The 19,547-nt window shown below is 38.7% G+C and overlaps 1 protein-coding gene across 1 annotated transcript in view; it reads right to left on the bottom strand.

The window, feature by feature from the left end:
- SLC2A13 (solute carrier family 2 member 13) overlaps positions 1 to 19,547 on the bottom strand; it is a 157,427-nt gene that overhangs the window by 105,227 nt on the left and 32,653 nt on the right. The window contains exon 3 of the mRNA XM_035549274.2: positions 15,528 to 15,736. Coding sequence (XP_035405167.1) covers positions 15,528 to 15,736 — 209 coding nt within the window. The remainder of the gene's footprint in view (positions 1 to 15,527; positions 15,737 to 19,547) is intronic.

The raw sequence follows: 19,547 nt of genomic DNA, 5'->3' as shown, positions 1-19,547 counted from the left end.
AAAATGAACCAACTAAAAGCTCTAAGACAATAAGCACTGCCCAAAGCTCATTTTTCAGGAGGCTTGTACTTCAAAAAAGCATCAGGGCTTTAACTTTTGACTACAGTTTTGACTAGACAGCTCTTCATACAAATGGATGTTTCACCTTCGAACCAGTCAAGATGTAACGCACGTAGATTGCCTGTCCACATCTGTCTTTGGGGATGCACTACCCTAGTTTGCTATGTGGTGCGATTTTTTTGTAACCATTTTAAAGTTTCTTGTTCGTGTTGCTTTGCATTAATTTTTAAAGAGACTGGAGAGTGATACTGTGTCTGTGCATGGCAGCTCAGCCTGTGTAATGAGAGCACAGGAACAGGCTCCACTGATGGCGTAAGGTTTCTGAAAGGCTCAAGAGAAAAGCAACACGTCACTCCAAGCTTGGTGAAAGCATCAGCCAGGCACCAGACTTCAAGAAGATGTCTGTAAAACCCCATATTTGCTGAATGTTTCATGTTTGTCTGTTTGATACCTATGGACCGCACAGAAACCCTCCTCACACGTTCACGATCCGATGGGATCCAATGGGTAAGTCAGCAATACTTGGTCGTCGTTTTAAACACATACAAAATATTCCAACCAACCTTCAAAGAAGGATACACAAAAGAATATCGCCCTCTAGGAAGTGGAAATGTATTCAAGAACCAAGATGGGATAAGCTATGGAATAAAAGCCTGAATACTTGCTTGTTTTAGCAGCACACAGTTTGGTACATCGACAGTAGTGTCAGTTCCAAGTCATCTTTGTCAATACCCATGCTTAAAGCTTCTGAAAAGTTCCACCCATGGCTGGCATCTGCTGTCCTCTCGCCCCAGGGTGCACATTCATGTAATTTAGCATAACATTTTAAGGATGGTCTAGTATTGCCATGGGTAGTTGTGGGACATGAATCCCCCCACAAGCCTCACAGGATCCTTCAAAACTTTCTCTGGTGAAAATCCATCCCCTGTTCTCTCTCTGCAAAGTGGGAATAGTAGCGCTTCATTTCATTATGGGTTTCGAAACAGTTATTCAGAACAAGAGTTGCACACCTTCTGTAGTGGGGCATTTCCTACTTCAGACAATAAACCTGAAAACCTCACATCTAAATGCACAAGAACATCTGCTGAAAAGCTGAAAGAAAACTCCAAGTAAAACAGAAAGTTACAGAATTAAAACCATGATTAATCACTCTGTGGCTAGTCTGTGGTTAAAGTTTAAGTATGCTTAACATACTAAAAGTGTGCGTGGGGAGACAAGACAATTTCATGGATGATAAACCTCAAATGATCAGAAACTGGAAGAGTACTTGGGTAAAATCTCGTGTAAGTTGATGCTCTTCTTCTACTCTTCCCTAGATATTTGCTGTTGGCTACTGATGGATCAAGATGGGACTAATGGAATTACATGAATAAACACGTAAGCAGAATTACAGGCAATTTACTTCTTTCACTTCCACAAATGTGTAAATGCTTCTCTTTGCTTCTACATGTCCTTCTAATATTACTGCTGAATGTTCTTTTGGTGTTACCAACACATGTATTTTGGTAATTAAAAAATAGTGCAACCATCTGTTTGCAGCCTCTCGGGTCCATACATACCTTTACTAAGTGAGACAAGAATAATCAGCTAGCAGCAGATTTATTATCACTAGAAGATGCCAAGTAACAAACTGAATAGGAAATGGCAAACGCACATTTCACAGGTGGCACATACAGCATGGGAACTGTGTTGTGGCACAGAAAGATGCTGTAGTCAAAGCACTTGACACCTTGGGTCTATTCTCAGTTCTGCCAGAAATTAAGTCAGACCACCTCAGCTATTCTTTCTGTAAAACAGCAAATTGATCTTGAGCTCTCCAGTAACTAGCATCTTAATGGTGGGGAAGTTATCAGAGGAACTGAAGCCTTTATCTCCAGTCCACCTTATAGGCTCCTGCCCAAAATACTTCAAATGGTGGAAAAGAGGAGAAAGTGAGCTTTGAATGAGAAATGAAAGCTGAAGCTTTTATGGAGTTTAGTTCCATGCTGTGCTTCCCAGCAGTGCAGGAACACATTGCAATTTTTACAGTTCAACAATAGATGGTTTGTTTGTTAAAAAAAAAATAAAAGGAAAAAAAAAGGAAAAGCTAAATTTTCTTGTTTGGGGGAAATTACAAGCCGCATAAGTTACTTTACCAAGCACACAAGAAGTTTGCTGATGTATTACAAGAGGAGTAGTACAGTTACTGCAGAGTAATAGATGTTTTTGCAAATATTCACTAAGAAATATTACAGACACAGAAAAATATATACAGCCCTTATAAGATGCACCTTTTGTTGTCTGCTCTATCAACACAGAAGAATAAATCACTGAAGAGAAAACAAACAAAGAAGCAAACAAAACCAAACAACCAAAAAACCAAAACCAAACAAATAAAAACAACAATCATGAAGACTCTCACTAATGGACAAAGAAAGGTTTGCAGTTTGTATTATCAAATCCTTTAAGTCTCTGGCAATAATTTTTCCAGTTGAACAAGTAAATTTTAAATGTTCTTGAATTAGTTTAAGTGTTAAATCCAAGTTTACTCCACAGGTAAAGTTTGGGATGCATTACTACAACTCCAGCCCTAATGGTAACAGAGTAAAAATAGTTTTATGTCGTCGAAGGCTAATACTCTCGATGGAACTCAGGCTGGAGCTGATACTTTTTCTTTTTGTAGCCATTTCAATTATCGTAAGCTGCTGGAAAGAATCCTGAAGAAAACCCTACTGTGCTCATCACCACGGCAACAAAATACTACACTTTGAGTATGATGCTGGGCAGGATTTACACAAAATTGATTAGTAGCTTGCAATGGTTATATTTTACAATTAGAAATCTCTCACAATTTGTCTAATATAACACTAATGTCTCAATTTCATTATTACTAAATGTAAGCAAAAATTAGGTCTAATCCTGACACCAGCATAAACCAATATTCAAATTTGCAAGCACTTTAAGAACATAGAGGGGAAATTCTATCACCAAACAAAATTAATGCATTTAAGAAGAGTCACAGAGGGAAAAGAGGATTGTTTTAAATTATCCAAGTCATGATAAATGAAAACTGCTTTGAAACTGCTATGCTAAAATTGAAGACAGCCCTTCATGAGGTTCCTATCAAAAATACAAAAAGGCATGTAACGTTTTTTCCAGGTTAATTTATCTCTACTAGAGTTAGGGAAGAAAGGAACAAAAGTTTATCAGCAGGGCAGAAGAGTGCAAGCTTATTAAAACTACATTTCAGAATAACCCTCAGTGGAGTCTGTAAACCAGTTTCAGCTGATAAGAAGAAAAAAACCGTAAACTCAAAGCATATCAGAAGCCCATATTTTAAAGTTCTTTTGTCATGTCGTATCTCCTAGCATACCCACCATAAAATGCACAGTCTAGGAAACTGCAGCTGCATCCATGAAAGGCCCGTGAAGGTTTTGCAGAGCTCACTTTTTCAAGGATCTGCCTGCACCTGTACTGAGAATATCGTGACCACCGCCAGCCATGTTTCTGGGGGGCTGCACGGAGCAGCCAATGGTTTGTACTTGGAGCCAGAGCTCACAGAGCACCAAAGACGATTTGGCTGCAGATGGTGGGGAATGTTTCTTGGCTGAAAACAAAATGCTGAACTGAGCAACAACTTCCCAAATTGGTAAAATATGAATTATTTGCCTCAAAATAACTAAATAACAACAACCAAAAAAACCCTCACCCTATAACTCCTTTGTAATGCTGCTGGATTGTTTTATTCAAATATAGAATAAATTTAAGCTATAGTTTAAAATGTCCCTTTTTGTTTATTTCAGGGATTTACATCAGCTAATACTTTATGTCAAGAAATATTTTAAAACACTATCATTATGCAGCACTGGGGTACGTATATTACTTGTAGGCATCTAAGATTATTCATTATCCATAATTTGTTGCATTTATACACAGATTTATATAAAGCTGGGCAGTTTTCCCCTAATAATGCAGCAACACCAACAGATTCACTGACAGCCCAGCAACCCAAAGCCCTTTCTTTATATCTCAACTATTTACATTATTTGCCATATTTCATTCGCTGTTTTTGACATCGAGTTGTTAACCACAGTTACATGAATTACCAAGGACAACCACGTGAGCACGTACTGCAAGGAGAGAAATGAGTGTGCCCGTCATGGATAATACCAGAATCTCTGCAAATTTAGCTTGCTATTTACACATGAATTATTCTCAGGTTATAACTTTGAGAAACTCCTGCCTGTTGTGGCAAAAGATTTCATGAAATCTGACGTTAACATCAGCTGAATGATCCAGTTTCAGCCTTGGGTTGGTACCACACGTTCCCACCCTGCTGGGTGCACATGAACATTTCTGATGTTTGACAAGGTCTGGGTCTGTTAGGGTATGGCACGACACATCAGTGTATGAGCGACCAACAAGATACCATTTGGTTTTTACGTATGCACGCATTATGCTTAAATAACTGCGAATTTTGACTTCAAACATCACCTTACACATGAAATAAGCTGCCCATACTCCTTTATTAAAAAAAATAAAATAAAAAAAAAAATATCAACCCACAGCTATGCAATCCTTAGACTCCGATAGTCTGTCCTACCGATTTTCAGAAGACTTGGAGACCAAAAAACAAACAGCTTGAAGGACACCAGCTATGACAGATGAGGGCAGCATGATTAATTTGAGGCCACTCATTCATGAGTAGGTGGTATTTGGGTATTCCACAATGGATCATTCCTCTGGGAACGTGCTTCAGAGGGGTTTTAGGCATGTAAAGCTTGCAACAATCCAATCTAGAGATGAAATGGTGTCTCAGACCTCTTCCATTGTTATCCCGCGCTGCAATTGGAGCAAGATAAACATTTCTTACTATATTCAACTCTATTTACTTGCAGCCTGTGATCCCCTACCCACCCCACCAATCTGGTGTTCTTTGGTAAATATTGCTTTAATTTATCTTCCTTTCTAAGGCTCTTAAGCCTCTTGTCTCCAAATACCACTAAAAATAATCACCACTTAACAAAACATTAAAAATTTAAAGTCCCAACATACATGACAGATGAAAAGGTAATACAGAAAAACATTAAAGTTTAAATCTATTTGAAAATAACAAAAGATTTGTATAGCGTTTATATGCAGAGTCCTATTTTTCCTAGACAGTGAAAAGAAAGAAAGAGAATTTAATGGGGGAAGAAATAAATACCAGGAAGAGCTTACAATTCCAAATTTTTTAAACTCAAGTATGGGGCAATTTAGATCAATTTTTCTTTAATAGAAATATTATTTTCCTTTGGCTACGGAATAAACTATTCTGCAACTGCCACCTTTATTTTAGACTAGCAACAGTCAGAACCACCTACATTTTAAATTTGATTTTATTGCCATAGAAACGTATATTTGCTTTAACTAAAAAGGAAGTCTACTGGCTCAGAGCCAGTAGGCTACTTTCCATATCATACACTACAGAAGATATTATAATTTATCCATCTATAGCCATACTTGCACTCTCTTAAGTGAGCTACATCCACCTCAACTACAATGAAAATTACATGTATTTTGTGTTATATATTTATGCATTTATATATAAATGAAATCAAACTAGTGCAATCCACTGTATATCATCACAGAAGGACAGATTTTTTTCAGAATTGTTCTTAAATCAATTGAATTTCAAGTATGCTTTAGATGACTTCTGCTTCAATAACAATTTGATGCTCAGAGCAGTTGCACACCGTTAGATTCAATATTTGCAATTAAACTTTTCCATTTTCAATAAATGATGGCAAACAGGTCAGAACATACTGAAGAAAACTGTATTTTTGTCCTCTTTATAACCACTGATGCCACGGAGAATGCAGATAGAAATGAAAGGTTTTCAGCACTCTGAAAATATACGTGTGTATATATTTATGTGTGTATGCATATATTCATGCAGTTTAAGTACTGAAACAAAGACCTACAACCTCCTTTCTACCCCGAAGAAGTGTTCTGCAAGGTGTCAGAGCAAAGAAGTGCCTGAAAGCCCTCACACCCCAATTCCCATGGGATCAGGGACTGCAACACAGCCCCACAGAAACCACGTGGCTGCCATCGGCAGAGCTGCCGGCAGGTCCAGGCTACCCTGTTTTACAGCAAAAATGCCTGTTTCATTATTAAAGGCCAGAATAAACATCCAGCATGTTCAGTTAAACATAGCTAAGTAATTACAGGCAATCCAGCTACTTGAACTTTTGGCATTCTCTTAGTAATTCTACAAGAATTACTACAGGAGAGGGGAAAAATAATAACGTACTAGGTTTGATGATGTTAAATATTAGCCTAAAGTTACCTCTGTATGGGTGAATTGGATGCACACTAAGCATGGCAGGGAAAAGGAGACATTTTTCTAAGACATTTAAAGTTATTCTGTAACCAAAGAAATTTACACTATTGGGAGAAAATGATTTCTTCATTCATAGATCACTACAGCTGCATGGTTAGATAACTTACATTGACTAGATAAAAACATTTTCCGTATGACTTTTGGCAAATATTTGAGTATACTTAGACACAGAACTAGATTGTTTTTGAAAACATTATTTCTCATTCTACAGAAATAGAAATACTGAAGTGTGTCCAGAATCGGGACAAAAAAGTTCAAAATGACCATTACAAAGAAATGCAGCATCTATCTCCGAATGTTCAGTGGAAAACAACACACACAATTTGATGACTTCTAGAGCAGTGGGATGACCCTTTCTTCAGAGGATTGAGGGAGAGAAATTTACCAGAACAGCGGTTTCCTGGAAAAAAAAGAGAGCGCTAAAAGAGTGCTAATGACTTCTGGTGACCATTCTTCATTTCAGAGTGCCAGAGCAGGAAAGTTCCCGAAGGAGCTGGGTTTGGTTGCGTTTTTTTAACAAAACAGAAACCTGAAAACGCAGGGGAGAGGAAATCAGAGTCTTGCTGATTCTTCTAAGAAATTTTAGTGTGGTAATTGAGCAATTTAGAGTTTTCTTTGTAAAGGCATTTCTAGAACATGACTGAAATACTGTTTAATATTTGTCAAAAACACAATCTCCAAAGAGTTTATACTGAAAATGTTAAGTATTCACTGCATTTGTTACAGCTTCACACAGAAAAATTCCAAAGCACTGTAACACTTCCCAAACAAATATGTCTCAGGAAACTGCAGTTTCCCCACAGACAACTGACAAGCAGAAAGGAAGTCTAAATTAATTAGACAAATTATTCATTGTGAATTATTCACGCTGCATTAGTTACCAGACACACACGCTTCAACCATATACAAAACCCCCTAATCTGCACTGACATTTTCCAGGAGGCCGACAATATCTTGGAACACAAAAGGCTCCAGTAGCACAACACGCTTCCTAGAAAGTGCTTTACTGCCAAAAAACAGCACATGAAAAGAGTAAGCCCACAGCCTCATTCATTCAGGTGACAAAAGAAGAAGGTGGTGCTCCCCCTTCCTATTCAGGAATGAAATAATGCCGAGAGGAATCGTGCTCCTTCCCAGCACCTTGCTTCTGAGTCAAGGCTGACACACCAAGCGCAGGTACTGAGCACTGCCATGGCTCTGAATTGGCTCATAAAACAAAAGAAGCAGCTTCTTCTTATTTACTAGGTAAAAACACTAGATCTAAATACATATTCTGATCAAATAAGCATAGAAGCACTGTATCATTTTTCATGTCTTTTTCAGAAGGACAAAATTCCAGCAGCTTGCTTTCTGGACATAGGGAAAGCTCAAAAATATCTAAGGAAGCACTCAAAATGCATAGTTTGGGAGTCACAGAGCAACACAACAGCAAACAAATTTAAACTATTCTTTTTTTTTTTTTAATCTATCTTCAGTCAAAGGAAATACAACCCACACCACATTGCAGCATGCCAGTCATAATAGACTTCAAACTGGTTGACAAGCTTTACCAAAATGCTCACTGCATGAATATTTTGTATTAACTATCAGAAGACGCAGAAGGATAGGTGCTTACTTTGAGTCAAACCCCTCAGGAAGAAGAATACCAGAATAAAGGATCTTGAAAACAGAAGAGATTTTTTAAAAATCCCAAAAAATAACCCACAAAACAACCCAACAAAATGCTGTTGTGATAAAAAGCAAGACAGAGATTAGCACTGGACAAAATCACAGACCATGTTTTGGTGAAGGTGTCTAAAGAGAATAAAGATTAGAGAAGTACGATATGGACTTACATAAAAGGAATGGAGTCAAACTGCTTAAAAACCTTTTTGCTCCCTATTGGCTTCTTCCTATTAACAAAGTACTTCAGTTTCAACAGGTTGTACAAACACTGCATTCGTGTTAGGGTCCACAGACCCTAAGAAAAGCTATTGCTGTTGAAGAATCACTGACATCTGATGGGGGGTACCAAATCGAGCCCTGGTACCAAGCCCTTCACCTCAGTAGCAGCAGTGGAGGAAGAGTCAGCCCTGCACCTTCTTGGTTCTTACCACACTGAAAAGCAACATTAATACTAATCATATTTTTTTGTGACTGTAATGATCACACTGAAAAGGCTAAAATGGCATCAGCAGTTTAAGTTTGCTCAGCTACTTGTTTGTGGTATTTACATGGAAGTGTTATTATTAAAACCATTAAATCCATTTTAGAGTTTCCACTCATCTAGACGAGGTCAGAGAGCAGAGAAGCTATGTGTCTCCAAATTCTGTTACAGAACCTGCTCTAAGAGCTAAATAATTAATCATATTACTAAGCTTAGTGAAGTGTTATAATTATTCCTTAGCAGCCTAAAAACAAGTTTTCCACTATGCCAATTAACATTTTCACACAACACTGTATATTTTGTCCAAATCCCTGCTGCACGTAAACATGCAGCTCAAGTGGGAGCATCCAGCTCAGAACTGCGGATTCAGAGCAGATGCTGGATCCAGCAGGGAAACGGTGAATATATATATATATATATATTTAATTTTATTTTTTAAATTAAGTGAGCTCTTGAATTCTGCTGTCAGCACAGTGTGTGCCCATCCCTCACACGAGTATACCCAGGGAATCTGACACGATGCTTCCTATTTCTGGCAAAGCTGGCATGCCCAGCAGCCTGATGGCTCCCCATGCTCAGCTGATAGCTCCCAACACTTCAGTGCCAGCTTCAGCACTCCTCCATGAGTTATCTTCCATCCAGGCCAAAGATGAAGGTGATGTTATCAGAAGGCCACGGCTGGCAAGGCTGGTGCATCGCCAAGAGCCTCAAGCCTCGAGCCAAGTGTTGTAACTTTCCTTTACACACACACATTCTGCCCACTCATCCTACCCATCGTTAACATCCCACGCCACCTTCCACCACTACAGGCTTCTTTCTCTGGCCCACCTCGCTTCCTCAGACTGAAAAGCCCAACCTGTGTCTATTACAGACAGCACACAGGTGTCTCCCACCATTTAGCTTTTCTCGCATTTCTGTACTGGGTAAGGAACCAGCCTTAGTACTCTTCAGAACAGGTTTCCCATCTAGCAATACAAGAACCAGCACCTCCATATCTATTTATTTATTTACTTTTTTTTATTATTATTATTTCTAGTCTTTTCTGATTGCTTTGTTCCTTTACTATCACCCATGCAGTGCACACCCATTTTTCTTTTTACTGACCAAGAATGTTCTCCCCAAGTCTTTCAAGTTCACTTCCTCCAGGAAGCTTTCTGTGCAGCTTCATTAAAATAAAACTTACCCTGTGCCACCCCGCTTTTGTGTTTTTCACCTGCACCAACAGCGAAGGAACTGCTGTAAATGCAGTTACAAACGTTGTTTGAAGTTTATTCTATTATAAAGCAGACTTTTAATAACCAGTCAAATTATACAGCTAAGCTCTACTTCTTCCAAAGCCCCAGTTCCTAACAAAACAGTTCCTGAACAAAACCTAGGGAGCAGCTGTGTCTAGTGAGGCACTCGGATTTGGAGCAGCACCCAGAACTGCTTCTAGACTCCCAGCCCCACAAGCTACCTGAGATGAAGAGCAGTAGTTAACACCACCCAAACATCAGCAAATTCAGCTTCAATCTGTGAATAATGTCATTTGGCTTAAAATAAATCATTAGGTGCAAATATATTTTTCAACTGACAGAGATGAAAATGAAGATTTCTCATTTTCCAGACTTCTGGCTTTAATTTTCTGTAAGCTTCAGAACCTGCAGACTAATACAAAGATAACAATGCTGCCAATGGAAAGTTAATTCTACTTCCAGAAACTTCAGAATGAATCTGAAGTGGGGAAAAAAACAGAACAACAACCCTGTTCCCTTATAACGGTTCTCTAAGCTTTCGTGCATTTTCATGCAGTTCCATTTTTCCCTGCCCTTTAGGACTACGCTGCACAAAATCTGCCTGGACCTCAGGTAAAGAATAATTTCTTCCAGTGTGTCCACCTGGGCATTCTATCCTAAAGTAGTTCAACTTCAGAGAGGCAATTAATGCCCATTTCCAGGTAACCATTTAATTTATGTAGGCACATTGAAAACCCATGTGACGGACGAAGGGATTGGTTTTGGCCACGAGCCATTCAAGCAAGGTCAACTCCAAACGTCCTGCCAGGTGTAAACTCTGTAGGGGTCCCCCAAAGCACACAGGAATTCACAAACTCTTGGCTACATCTGCAACCTGAAGGGATGAGCAGAGCTCTAACTTACCAGAAATGAACTATTATTTTTAACATATAGTACTACATTTCTAGGCATGGCAGAAAAAAAATGTGTGTGTTTTTTTATAGACTGTATTTTTTAAAGGTCATATTTCTGAGAATTAGCCAGCCTTTTAAAAGGTTTTAAGGATAAAAGGAGAACCAGAAAAGCTTTTTGTCTGTCTTTATCAATTGTTTAGTACAGTAATTCATACTTTCAATATTCCTTGGTGATTTTTGTAGAAGGCTTTTTCTCATTATCTGATCATACACTGAATTGAGTTAGCGTACTTTCACAAGATCAAATGTCTCCATGTTTTACTTGCCTGCATTATCTAAATTTTAAATTAGCCAGGAGATCGTTTTTATGGCTTCAAGTAAAAACAAAACAAATTCCAGTGAAAACATGTCCCCACACAAGAAGAATTTCTGTTCGTAAAAGAACAGACAAGGAAATAATTCTGCAGCTCAGGCAGTTAAAATATGAGAATGGAACCAGGACATTCCTTTCTAATACCTCATGAGCTGGCCATACTCCCCATGAAATTCAAAGGCAAAACAAACCTGGATCTGACCCTTGCATTGGTATTGTCACAAGCAAGAATTTCTAGCTGACATGACTACCAACCATATGGGATTTGGGGTTTTCTTGGACAAGTCCTTAGCCCAACACTATTATTCCTTTTGCCTGAAAGAATTCCACCTAATTTCTTGGTTACAGGTAACAACAGCCACTCAATCCCATGAACGAGGAATTCATTTTAAATAAGGACTGGAGTCCCTAAAGCTGGAATGGTTCAGAGCTCTGCAAAACCCTACTACAGCATCACAATATTACCAACTTTCATTAAATAGATTCTAGCTGACATCCAATAACAATAAGCATGTCTATATCTTTTTGAATTCCAGGCATGTCAGACAATTGCATAGGATAAAAAGGATTCCCAGAAGCAAGGAGAATATTACGATTAAGAATGAAGATAATGAAAGCTTCCAGTATCTCCCCAGAGAGACAAGTGTCAAATGGTTGCAGCCAAAGCCATAGGCAGAAATACTGACAAGTTAAAATATTATTTACGAAGGAAAGTTGAAAGAAATATAAATATACTGTAGCCAGGAAGAACTGAGGGGACAGCTCTCTTCCCTGATAACATCCTATTTTAACTGACAGTTAACTGGATAAAGGTAGGAGCTGAAAACTAATGGTAATGAGGTGATTTTTCCTTTATATGACAACACATTTATGTCCTGCAGGGAAATACAAAACCTAAAAAAGGAGACTGACTCACTGATCCAATGGCAAATTCAGTACAGAAGTAAAGCAAGTGAAGCCTACAAGAGTAAAAGGGTAAGAGTGGTATGAATACATTGTTCTTGGTCTCAAAAAAAAAATACAGAATTACAGAACATTCTGGTACAGACACACAATGGTAGGTTAAACAATACCACAGTGCAATGATGAATTTTCTAAATCACTCAGTGGACTTCAACGGAAGCAGCACGGTTCCACACACCACTAAGCCCAGCACAGCTTTTCCATGGAGAGAATTACAAAGCATAACATGCAAAAACATCTTCACGATCAGAAGTTGACTCTCATATATGCTTACAAGCAGACTATAAAACGTAAAGGTCCACCTGAGTGGAGAAGGTCAAGAGTCTCAACTGTAATTCACAGGTTCGAGAAATGTGGAATAAATAGGGCTGGGGGAGGTTGCACTGCTCTCCTAGGGTAATTATGATCCATGGCGTCACACACTTTATCTACACAGAAATAAAAGTCTAGCCTTAATGCAAATGATATTTATTTTGTCAGGATGTTAAGTTAGTACTATACTCATCACTACTGATTTTGTGTGAAATATCAGGCATCCTGGCACATCACAGCTCAAGACTGGCACAAGTGGGGCATGCGGAAAAACCAAGCAACTTACAGGTGTTTTCATCCAAAAAGATAATACAAATTGATATTTTTCCATGATTTCCTCTGAATGTTGGACATCTGTCAAACATCTAGGATTAGGAGGGAAGAATCACACCTGAGCCCTCTCTTGCAGTACAGTCCTGACATCTGAGAGGGTAGGTGGTGTTTAAATATGCTGATCAGCTGGACTTGCACAAGGTTCAACTTGTCCTGTGCAAATGCAATGCCTTCCCCTTCCCATTTTCCAAATGCAAGGTTTTACCCAGAAAACTGTTGTGGACTTTACAAGACCAGAAGTCACACTGGAAGCAGAGAACAGAGCATGCCAAAGCCATGCTCAATACTTCTAGAAAGATGTCCTTTGCATAACCACTCACAGGGAAAGTGTCAAAAAGATGCATTCTCTTCCTGATACCAACCTGAAATGCTAAAATATAAGCTGCTAAGCAGTATCGGCACTAAAGAGTTCTGAAAGCAAAGTTGTTGCTCAAGGCATTTTTACTTTTTACAGAAGCTGCTTGATGACCATATGGAAACTGCAATGAAAAACTCTGTTATTATGACAGACATTAAAACTAAACCTTTTGAAAAGTAGCTTAAGCAACACAGACGAAGCTCCCCTGTGATTCATTATTTCAGTGACAAGAATAGTTGATGAAACAGTTATAAAAGACTTTACAGTTTTGTGTGTGGGACTGGACAATATGTTTTGGTTGCATTCTGTTACTCCCTTGTAGAGAAGGAGTCAAACACGGGCTTGTTTTCAATTAGAAAATGATGCCCTGAAGAACTGGCAAAGATGTTTATGTATCAGTTAATGAAAAAGAAAATCTGTTCTTTTTCAAGAGAGGAAGTGACAGAAGAGGAAAAGACTCTATTACCTAAAAGTAAGCAGGATAATTTTTGATCTACAAAGTTGTATTTCATTGAATTCCACATATTCCACATTGAAAAGCAAGTTGCTCTTGTACCACACACACCAAATTCAATGCTGACTATCCAGATAACGCCTCAAGAAATGAAACTAATTACAATTCAACACCACTTGTAAATACCACCTTTAAGTCACAGACAGGTAACAAAAATAATGTATGTCTTGATGCTGACATACAACATAGCTTTTGACAACAACGAAGACTATGGCTGAAATGGAATGAAGTGCAATTACAATCAAGTTATAATCAAAATCAAGAATGACCTTAACTATCTAATGCCTGTTTCCTAAGCATTTATAACAAGTGGGACAGCATATACTCATAACTACCCTCACTTTTTAATGTCATTTGATGACAGCTTTGAAGCTGTGGATTGCCTATGAGGAAAACGCTGATTTCTCTGTAATAAGCTTTTCCATGGGAATGTGCTTGACTTATCTAAACTCCAGTAAGACAATGTCTTTTGGAAAAGAATCAAGAGACCAGAAAGCCTCATATCTAGTGTGCCAGTCCAAGTTATGGCTGTACTGAGGACTGATTTAATAACTGAGCTGGAGTCAGTCCTACTGCAGTCTTACAACAAAAATATATTTAATTCACAAAAAGTGAAACAGCAGAATGAGCGGGGAGAGAGAGAGAGAGAGAGAGAGAATATGAACGTCACACTCTGTAGCCCAAGGACTACAAATACGGAACAGAATGGGTCAAACACCTGCTCCTTTTATTTCTACAAAGCAGAAAAAACTTTAATACCAGACATTAAATGGCTCTCCATGGAATCAAACAGTCCAATGACTACTACGATCAAGAACCTTGGAACAGGACCCAAGGTGTTCTATGAAAATCCACTAAAGCTCTTTATCAAATTGACTTCAAGAAACTTATTTTTTCCCCTGTAAAGATCCAAAAAAAGAAAAAAAAAAGGGAAAAAAAAGGTATCCAAAAGCCTCAAAAACATAATGGGAGAAAAATCCAGCCCTACTTCAAATCAGTGATGAATACTTTAAAAATCTTGTCACTAGAATGCATCAAATAACTTTTTCCAGATAAGTAAGTATTCATTTATTGAGTTTGGCCTTAGAGCTTACAATGAGGCAATGACATTAGGTACTATCAGATGTCAAATCTCAATTCCTACAGCTGTAAAATAACTTGCATTTTTCTTTCTGCTACCTCTGAGAAGTTACAGAACCATGCTATCAACATTTAAGGAAGCAAGAACTAAGGTAAGTCTTACTTTACAGACTTAAGATTTCTACCCTAACAGCTCTAGAACATAGCAAAGCAAAAATACCTAGTAGACAAAAAAGATAGTCAGTGGAATGGTAATATTGCTTCATAAATACATACTGAAGTATACACAAAGTTCTGAGCAATTATGGCATAAGAATACAAAAACAGTGCAAAAGCATTTGATTTAGATACTTCATTCTCTCGGGCAGACCAAAAAGACTTCAAAAGCTGCCCTCACTGAAAAATGATTTCAATATTACATGCCTAGGTTTGTAAATCTTTCCAAAGCCTGCTTACCTGGAATTATCATCAGCCAGAATATAAACTCTGAATAATAGGGGCATGTAAAATGCCTTCTGACCTTCCTAATAGCCGTTTGGTCTTTTCCACTGAGGAAAGAAACCAAACTTTATTTTATTTCTACTCTTCAAGATGTGCACTCTTAAACTGAGTAATTTTCTGAATGCAATTCTCACATAGCTGTAGCTAGTATAAACTTAGAATCCTACACAACATTACTTCTTCCTCATTTAAAAAATCAGAACTAAATTTAAAACTGAAGGACTATAAAAACATCTGCTCACCTCAGAAATTACCAGTATATGAAATATTTCAAATAACAGCAATATTGCCAAGAAAAGCAAACAATCAAGCTCTCACAGGCTACAACTTGACCATTTTGTCTGATTTTTAGCTCCTCACTGATATACAGAGATGCGAACAAGCATTCAGCATACCTGCTCCAACTTCTTTTTCTTCTTCTTCAATGTTGTTTTTGATGCTGTCATACTCCTCATCGATTGCCTGGTTTCCACGCATCTGAGACAGAATCCTCCGTGCTCTCTGAGTCTGGCCTTTCTGTATCAACCATCGGGGACTTTCAGGAAGAAACAGGAAACCAAAAAACTGTATAACTGCCGGCACAGCTGAAAGCCCCAGCATGTACCTGGAAATAAATAAACAAATAAACAATTTTCTCATATTTGGCTACAGAAGCATGCTACGAGAAGACTTCTATAGAGCAGCTCAAGCTTACAAATCAAACCTCCTCCCTTCATATTCTTTATTGCCAGAAATTAAGCAGACGAGAATCCTATTCTTCCAGTACTGTAGAAAACAAGACCTTCGCTTTCAGTTCCAATGTCTCAGGACGGGCTGAATATTCTGCTGTCGCTGACCCAACAGCCACTGCTTCAGAGGACATTCAATCAGACTAAATAAAAACTCAAACATTCCAGTAGTTTCAAAACTGATAAACCCTTTTATGAAAATATAAGAAAAGAACGAACAGAATAAGAAAGCAAAGACAGAGAGAACAGATGGGTACTGCTGATGACAAAAATGAGACTGAAATCCTGCTAATTGTTTTACGGACCTATAAAAAATGATAAACTCCAAACCAGCCAGCCCTAAATGCTTAATTTGATCAGTAAGTATGTGTATACAGATACGCATTGCCAGGGAATAAGCCTCTTGTGTAAGGAGATGCCTGTTTCTGACTGTAGACAGAAACACCGAAAAAAGTTCATTTAACCAGCGCTGCATCCATTTACACTAGATCTTTCAGATCTCTCTTAAATCTTCAGGCAGCCGCACTGCTGTTTTAAATCAAAACAGCATTTTAGGTGCCCAGAGGGATTTTACTATAGACAGCATTAATGCCAGTTCTCTATTCAGCAGAGAATTACCTCTGGCAGGAGAGCTACGCTTCCAGGAGCCAGCACTGACACCTGTGACAACTCCCAGAGACACCACGATTTGCTCCGACTAAAGCAGGGCGAAAGGCTGTGGAAGATGAGCATACCACCATCTTTCATGGGTGGTTCTGATCCACCCACTTCACATTTTTATATTCCTTCAATGACAAGAATTACGAAATACCATGTAATTTTGTTCTGCTTTTTAAATCTTTTTCCCTACATCTGATAAACCATTTGTGCTAGACACTTTACTTTGGCTTCCATTAAAGTCTTTAAATGGAGCTGGTGTCACCTGTGCATTATTGCAAACAACACAGGTTTCACACCAGTTGTCCTAACCATTACACCACCTCCAGAAACCAGCCCTCAGACTGAATATTGCGGCGGTTTGTACTCATAAATAGGTTCACACCTTGAGATCAATCAGGAAATGAGGGGGATTAGCAAATCTCTCCTCTAGCTCCTCTTTTATCCTCAGTATACATGTTTTCACACCAATGGTTCTGAATTCTCTCCCATGGATGTCTTCATAAAGCTCGCTATGCAATGAGAGATTGTTAATAGAGTAGGAAAGAGAATGCAACTGTTAACAAAAACCTTGTTTCAGGACAATAAGCCACATGTATCTGACAAGCCCAAATGCATTTTGGGTGAATATGGAAAAAGACTTTCTTAGAATGACACTTGCAGATTTAACAAAGAAAACCATGAGCAATACAGCAGGGCAGAAAAATGGAGAATGGGGAAAAAAAAAAACAACACATAAACACGCAAAAGGTAATGTAAAGGGGCTGGCCATCCCTGGATAACGTGCATGTAAGGCCAGTCTTCCCATCCCCAAGCCAAGCCCTCAAGTTCTTCCTAAACTGCACAAAAATTTCCAAAGGTCATACCAGTACATCTTGGTCTGGAAATAAAACTGTAAACAAGTCACTCATTTTCTAGCACTTTAAAAATGATATAGCTCATCGTTAGTTTAAAAAAAAAAAAAAAAGGAAAGCAGGAAAAAGAAAATAAATTCAAAATGCAAAGCTTGTGGAAGGACTATTAGTTAAGCAGTCGTCAGCCACCATATCTAACAAGTGTCACTAATGTTCTCATTCCTCATTCACTAATGTTCTCATTCATCAATGTCCTCATTTCTTCCTATGCTCCTCCCTCTCCACAAGCAGTTTTTTTGGAAGCTATATATAGAATCCCTTTAATATATACACCGCTGAAGCTCAACAAATAGTATATTCAATATCTGTATTAGTGTGCCATTCAGAAAGCCTCTTCTATTTCTAATGACAGGGAGACCAAAACTGTAGAAATTAAAAACACAATTGCTGCATTCTGCCAAACTGCAAGCAAGAAGAAGATCTCTTGGTACATTTAAGTAAACAGATACAGTCCTTCACACTCGAATTACCCCATTTCTGTTCCTTCAAAGCCCTTCACTCCCTTAAATGCAGCAGAACCTCCAGAATTAAGCAGCTGGGTACCTGCAATCATCTTAGGAAGGAAAAAAAAATAAATTCAATGGAGGCTCCTGAAAGCTAGATCTAGCCTGTTAAAACTACCAGGTGGACTCTATTGGATTGCTTATCATAAACAAGATAGAAAAGAAGAGCAGAGAGCTCAGTCACTAAAGTCAGTTTCCAATTGACATGTTTCTGGTCAAAGTGGAGTACAAGGAGCAGGGCAGGAGCAAAACGTTCAGTTAAGAGCATACATCCACTGCAAGTTCACGAGTCATTGCAATTTTCAGATCAAGCAACTTTGATAAAACCAATTTAGAGTAAAAGCAGGCAAATTTGGACATTACATGCAGTGAGCCAGCTTTCAGAAATCTAATATAGTTCTTTCCTATATAGAGTACAGGACTTTGCATTCGAAGCCAGATGTCTAGCAGACCTGAAAAAATCCAGCATGAAATTTAATAAGTCTGCTGTAACATTTCTCCTTCCGAGACATACTGCTGCAATACTATTAAGATGGCATTACCAAGGTTTATAAAGCTAACCTGACATAAGAGTCGGGTTAAATATTTGTTTTCTTTTGTTTGTTTTTAATTTAATATCCAGCATTTCCAAGAATAACCAGAAGTAAAGTTCCTTCTTGGTTTTTGTTGCACTCCAATGCACAGCCATTCAATCACTACCAGCTACGATAATTGCTGTAATTTTCCTTCTTGTATGGGATGACTCAGGAGTGAACATCTGTGATGTCTCGCCATGTGCACGTTGGGCACTCTTTCCAGGTGACAGACCATCTGTACACTTCTCTGCTCAGCCTCAGGTTGCAGTAAACTAGCTGAGGACAGAAAAGTAAGCAATCCCCAAACAACAGCTCCAGCACTGCAGCTGAGAATCCCTGCATACCTCACCATGAGCAGAGCCTCAGCTTCTGCCCAAAGCATCTTCAACAGTTTCACTTCATTTAGCTCCGCTCAGTCCTGCAGAACAGTGCTTGGCACGTACATAAAACACAGCGTTATTGCATTAGCAGAAGTTATCCAGCGTGAGCCAGCAGGTTGCAAAAACAATTACTCCTCATTACACAAAACACCACGCCGCATGTGGAAGACTGGGACCACCAACATGAGAGTGAGCTACAAACCAGGGATAGCTCAGCAAAGGATCACTGAGATGGAAAAGCAACAGGAACACATGACAAACGAGGCTGAGAGAACCTAGTCTGTGCTGCTCAGAGAAGAGAAAATCAAGGGGGGATCTAATTGCATCTTTCACATATGAAAAGGAGCTCGTGGAGGAGATGGAGACAGACACTTCTCAGACGTACGCTGTGGAAGGACAAGAGCCAATAATCACACACTGCAACAAGAAAAATTCAGATCAAAGCTGAGGGAAAACAGTTCTTCACAGTAAGAGTGATCGAACATGAGTGAGTTGTCCTGAGAAGTGGAAATGGCTACCCGTGGAGATTTTCAAAAATCAGCTGGACAAAGACCTGAGGAAATTAATCCAACCTGATTTAGCTTTGATGCTAACCCTGCTTGAAGAGCTGTAAATTAGCCTTGAGACCTTGGAGTACCTTCCAACCGATTTTTTCCTG

This window comes from Cygnus atratus, chromosome 1 (assembly GCF_013377495.2).
Source record: "Cygnus atratus isolate AKBS03 ecotype Queensland, Australia chromosome 1, CAtr_DNAZoo_HiC_assembly, whole genome shotgun sequence".
Lineage (NCBI taxonomy): Eukaryota > Metazoa > Chordata > Aves > Anseriformes > Anatidae > Cygnus > Cygnus atratus.
The sequence above is the reverse complement of the archived record's forward strand: the minus strand, read 5'-3'. Positions and strand labels throughout refer to the sequence as shown.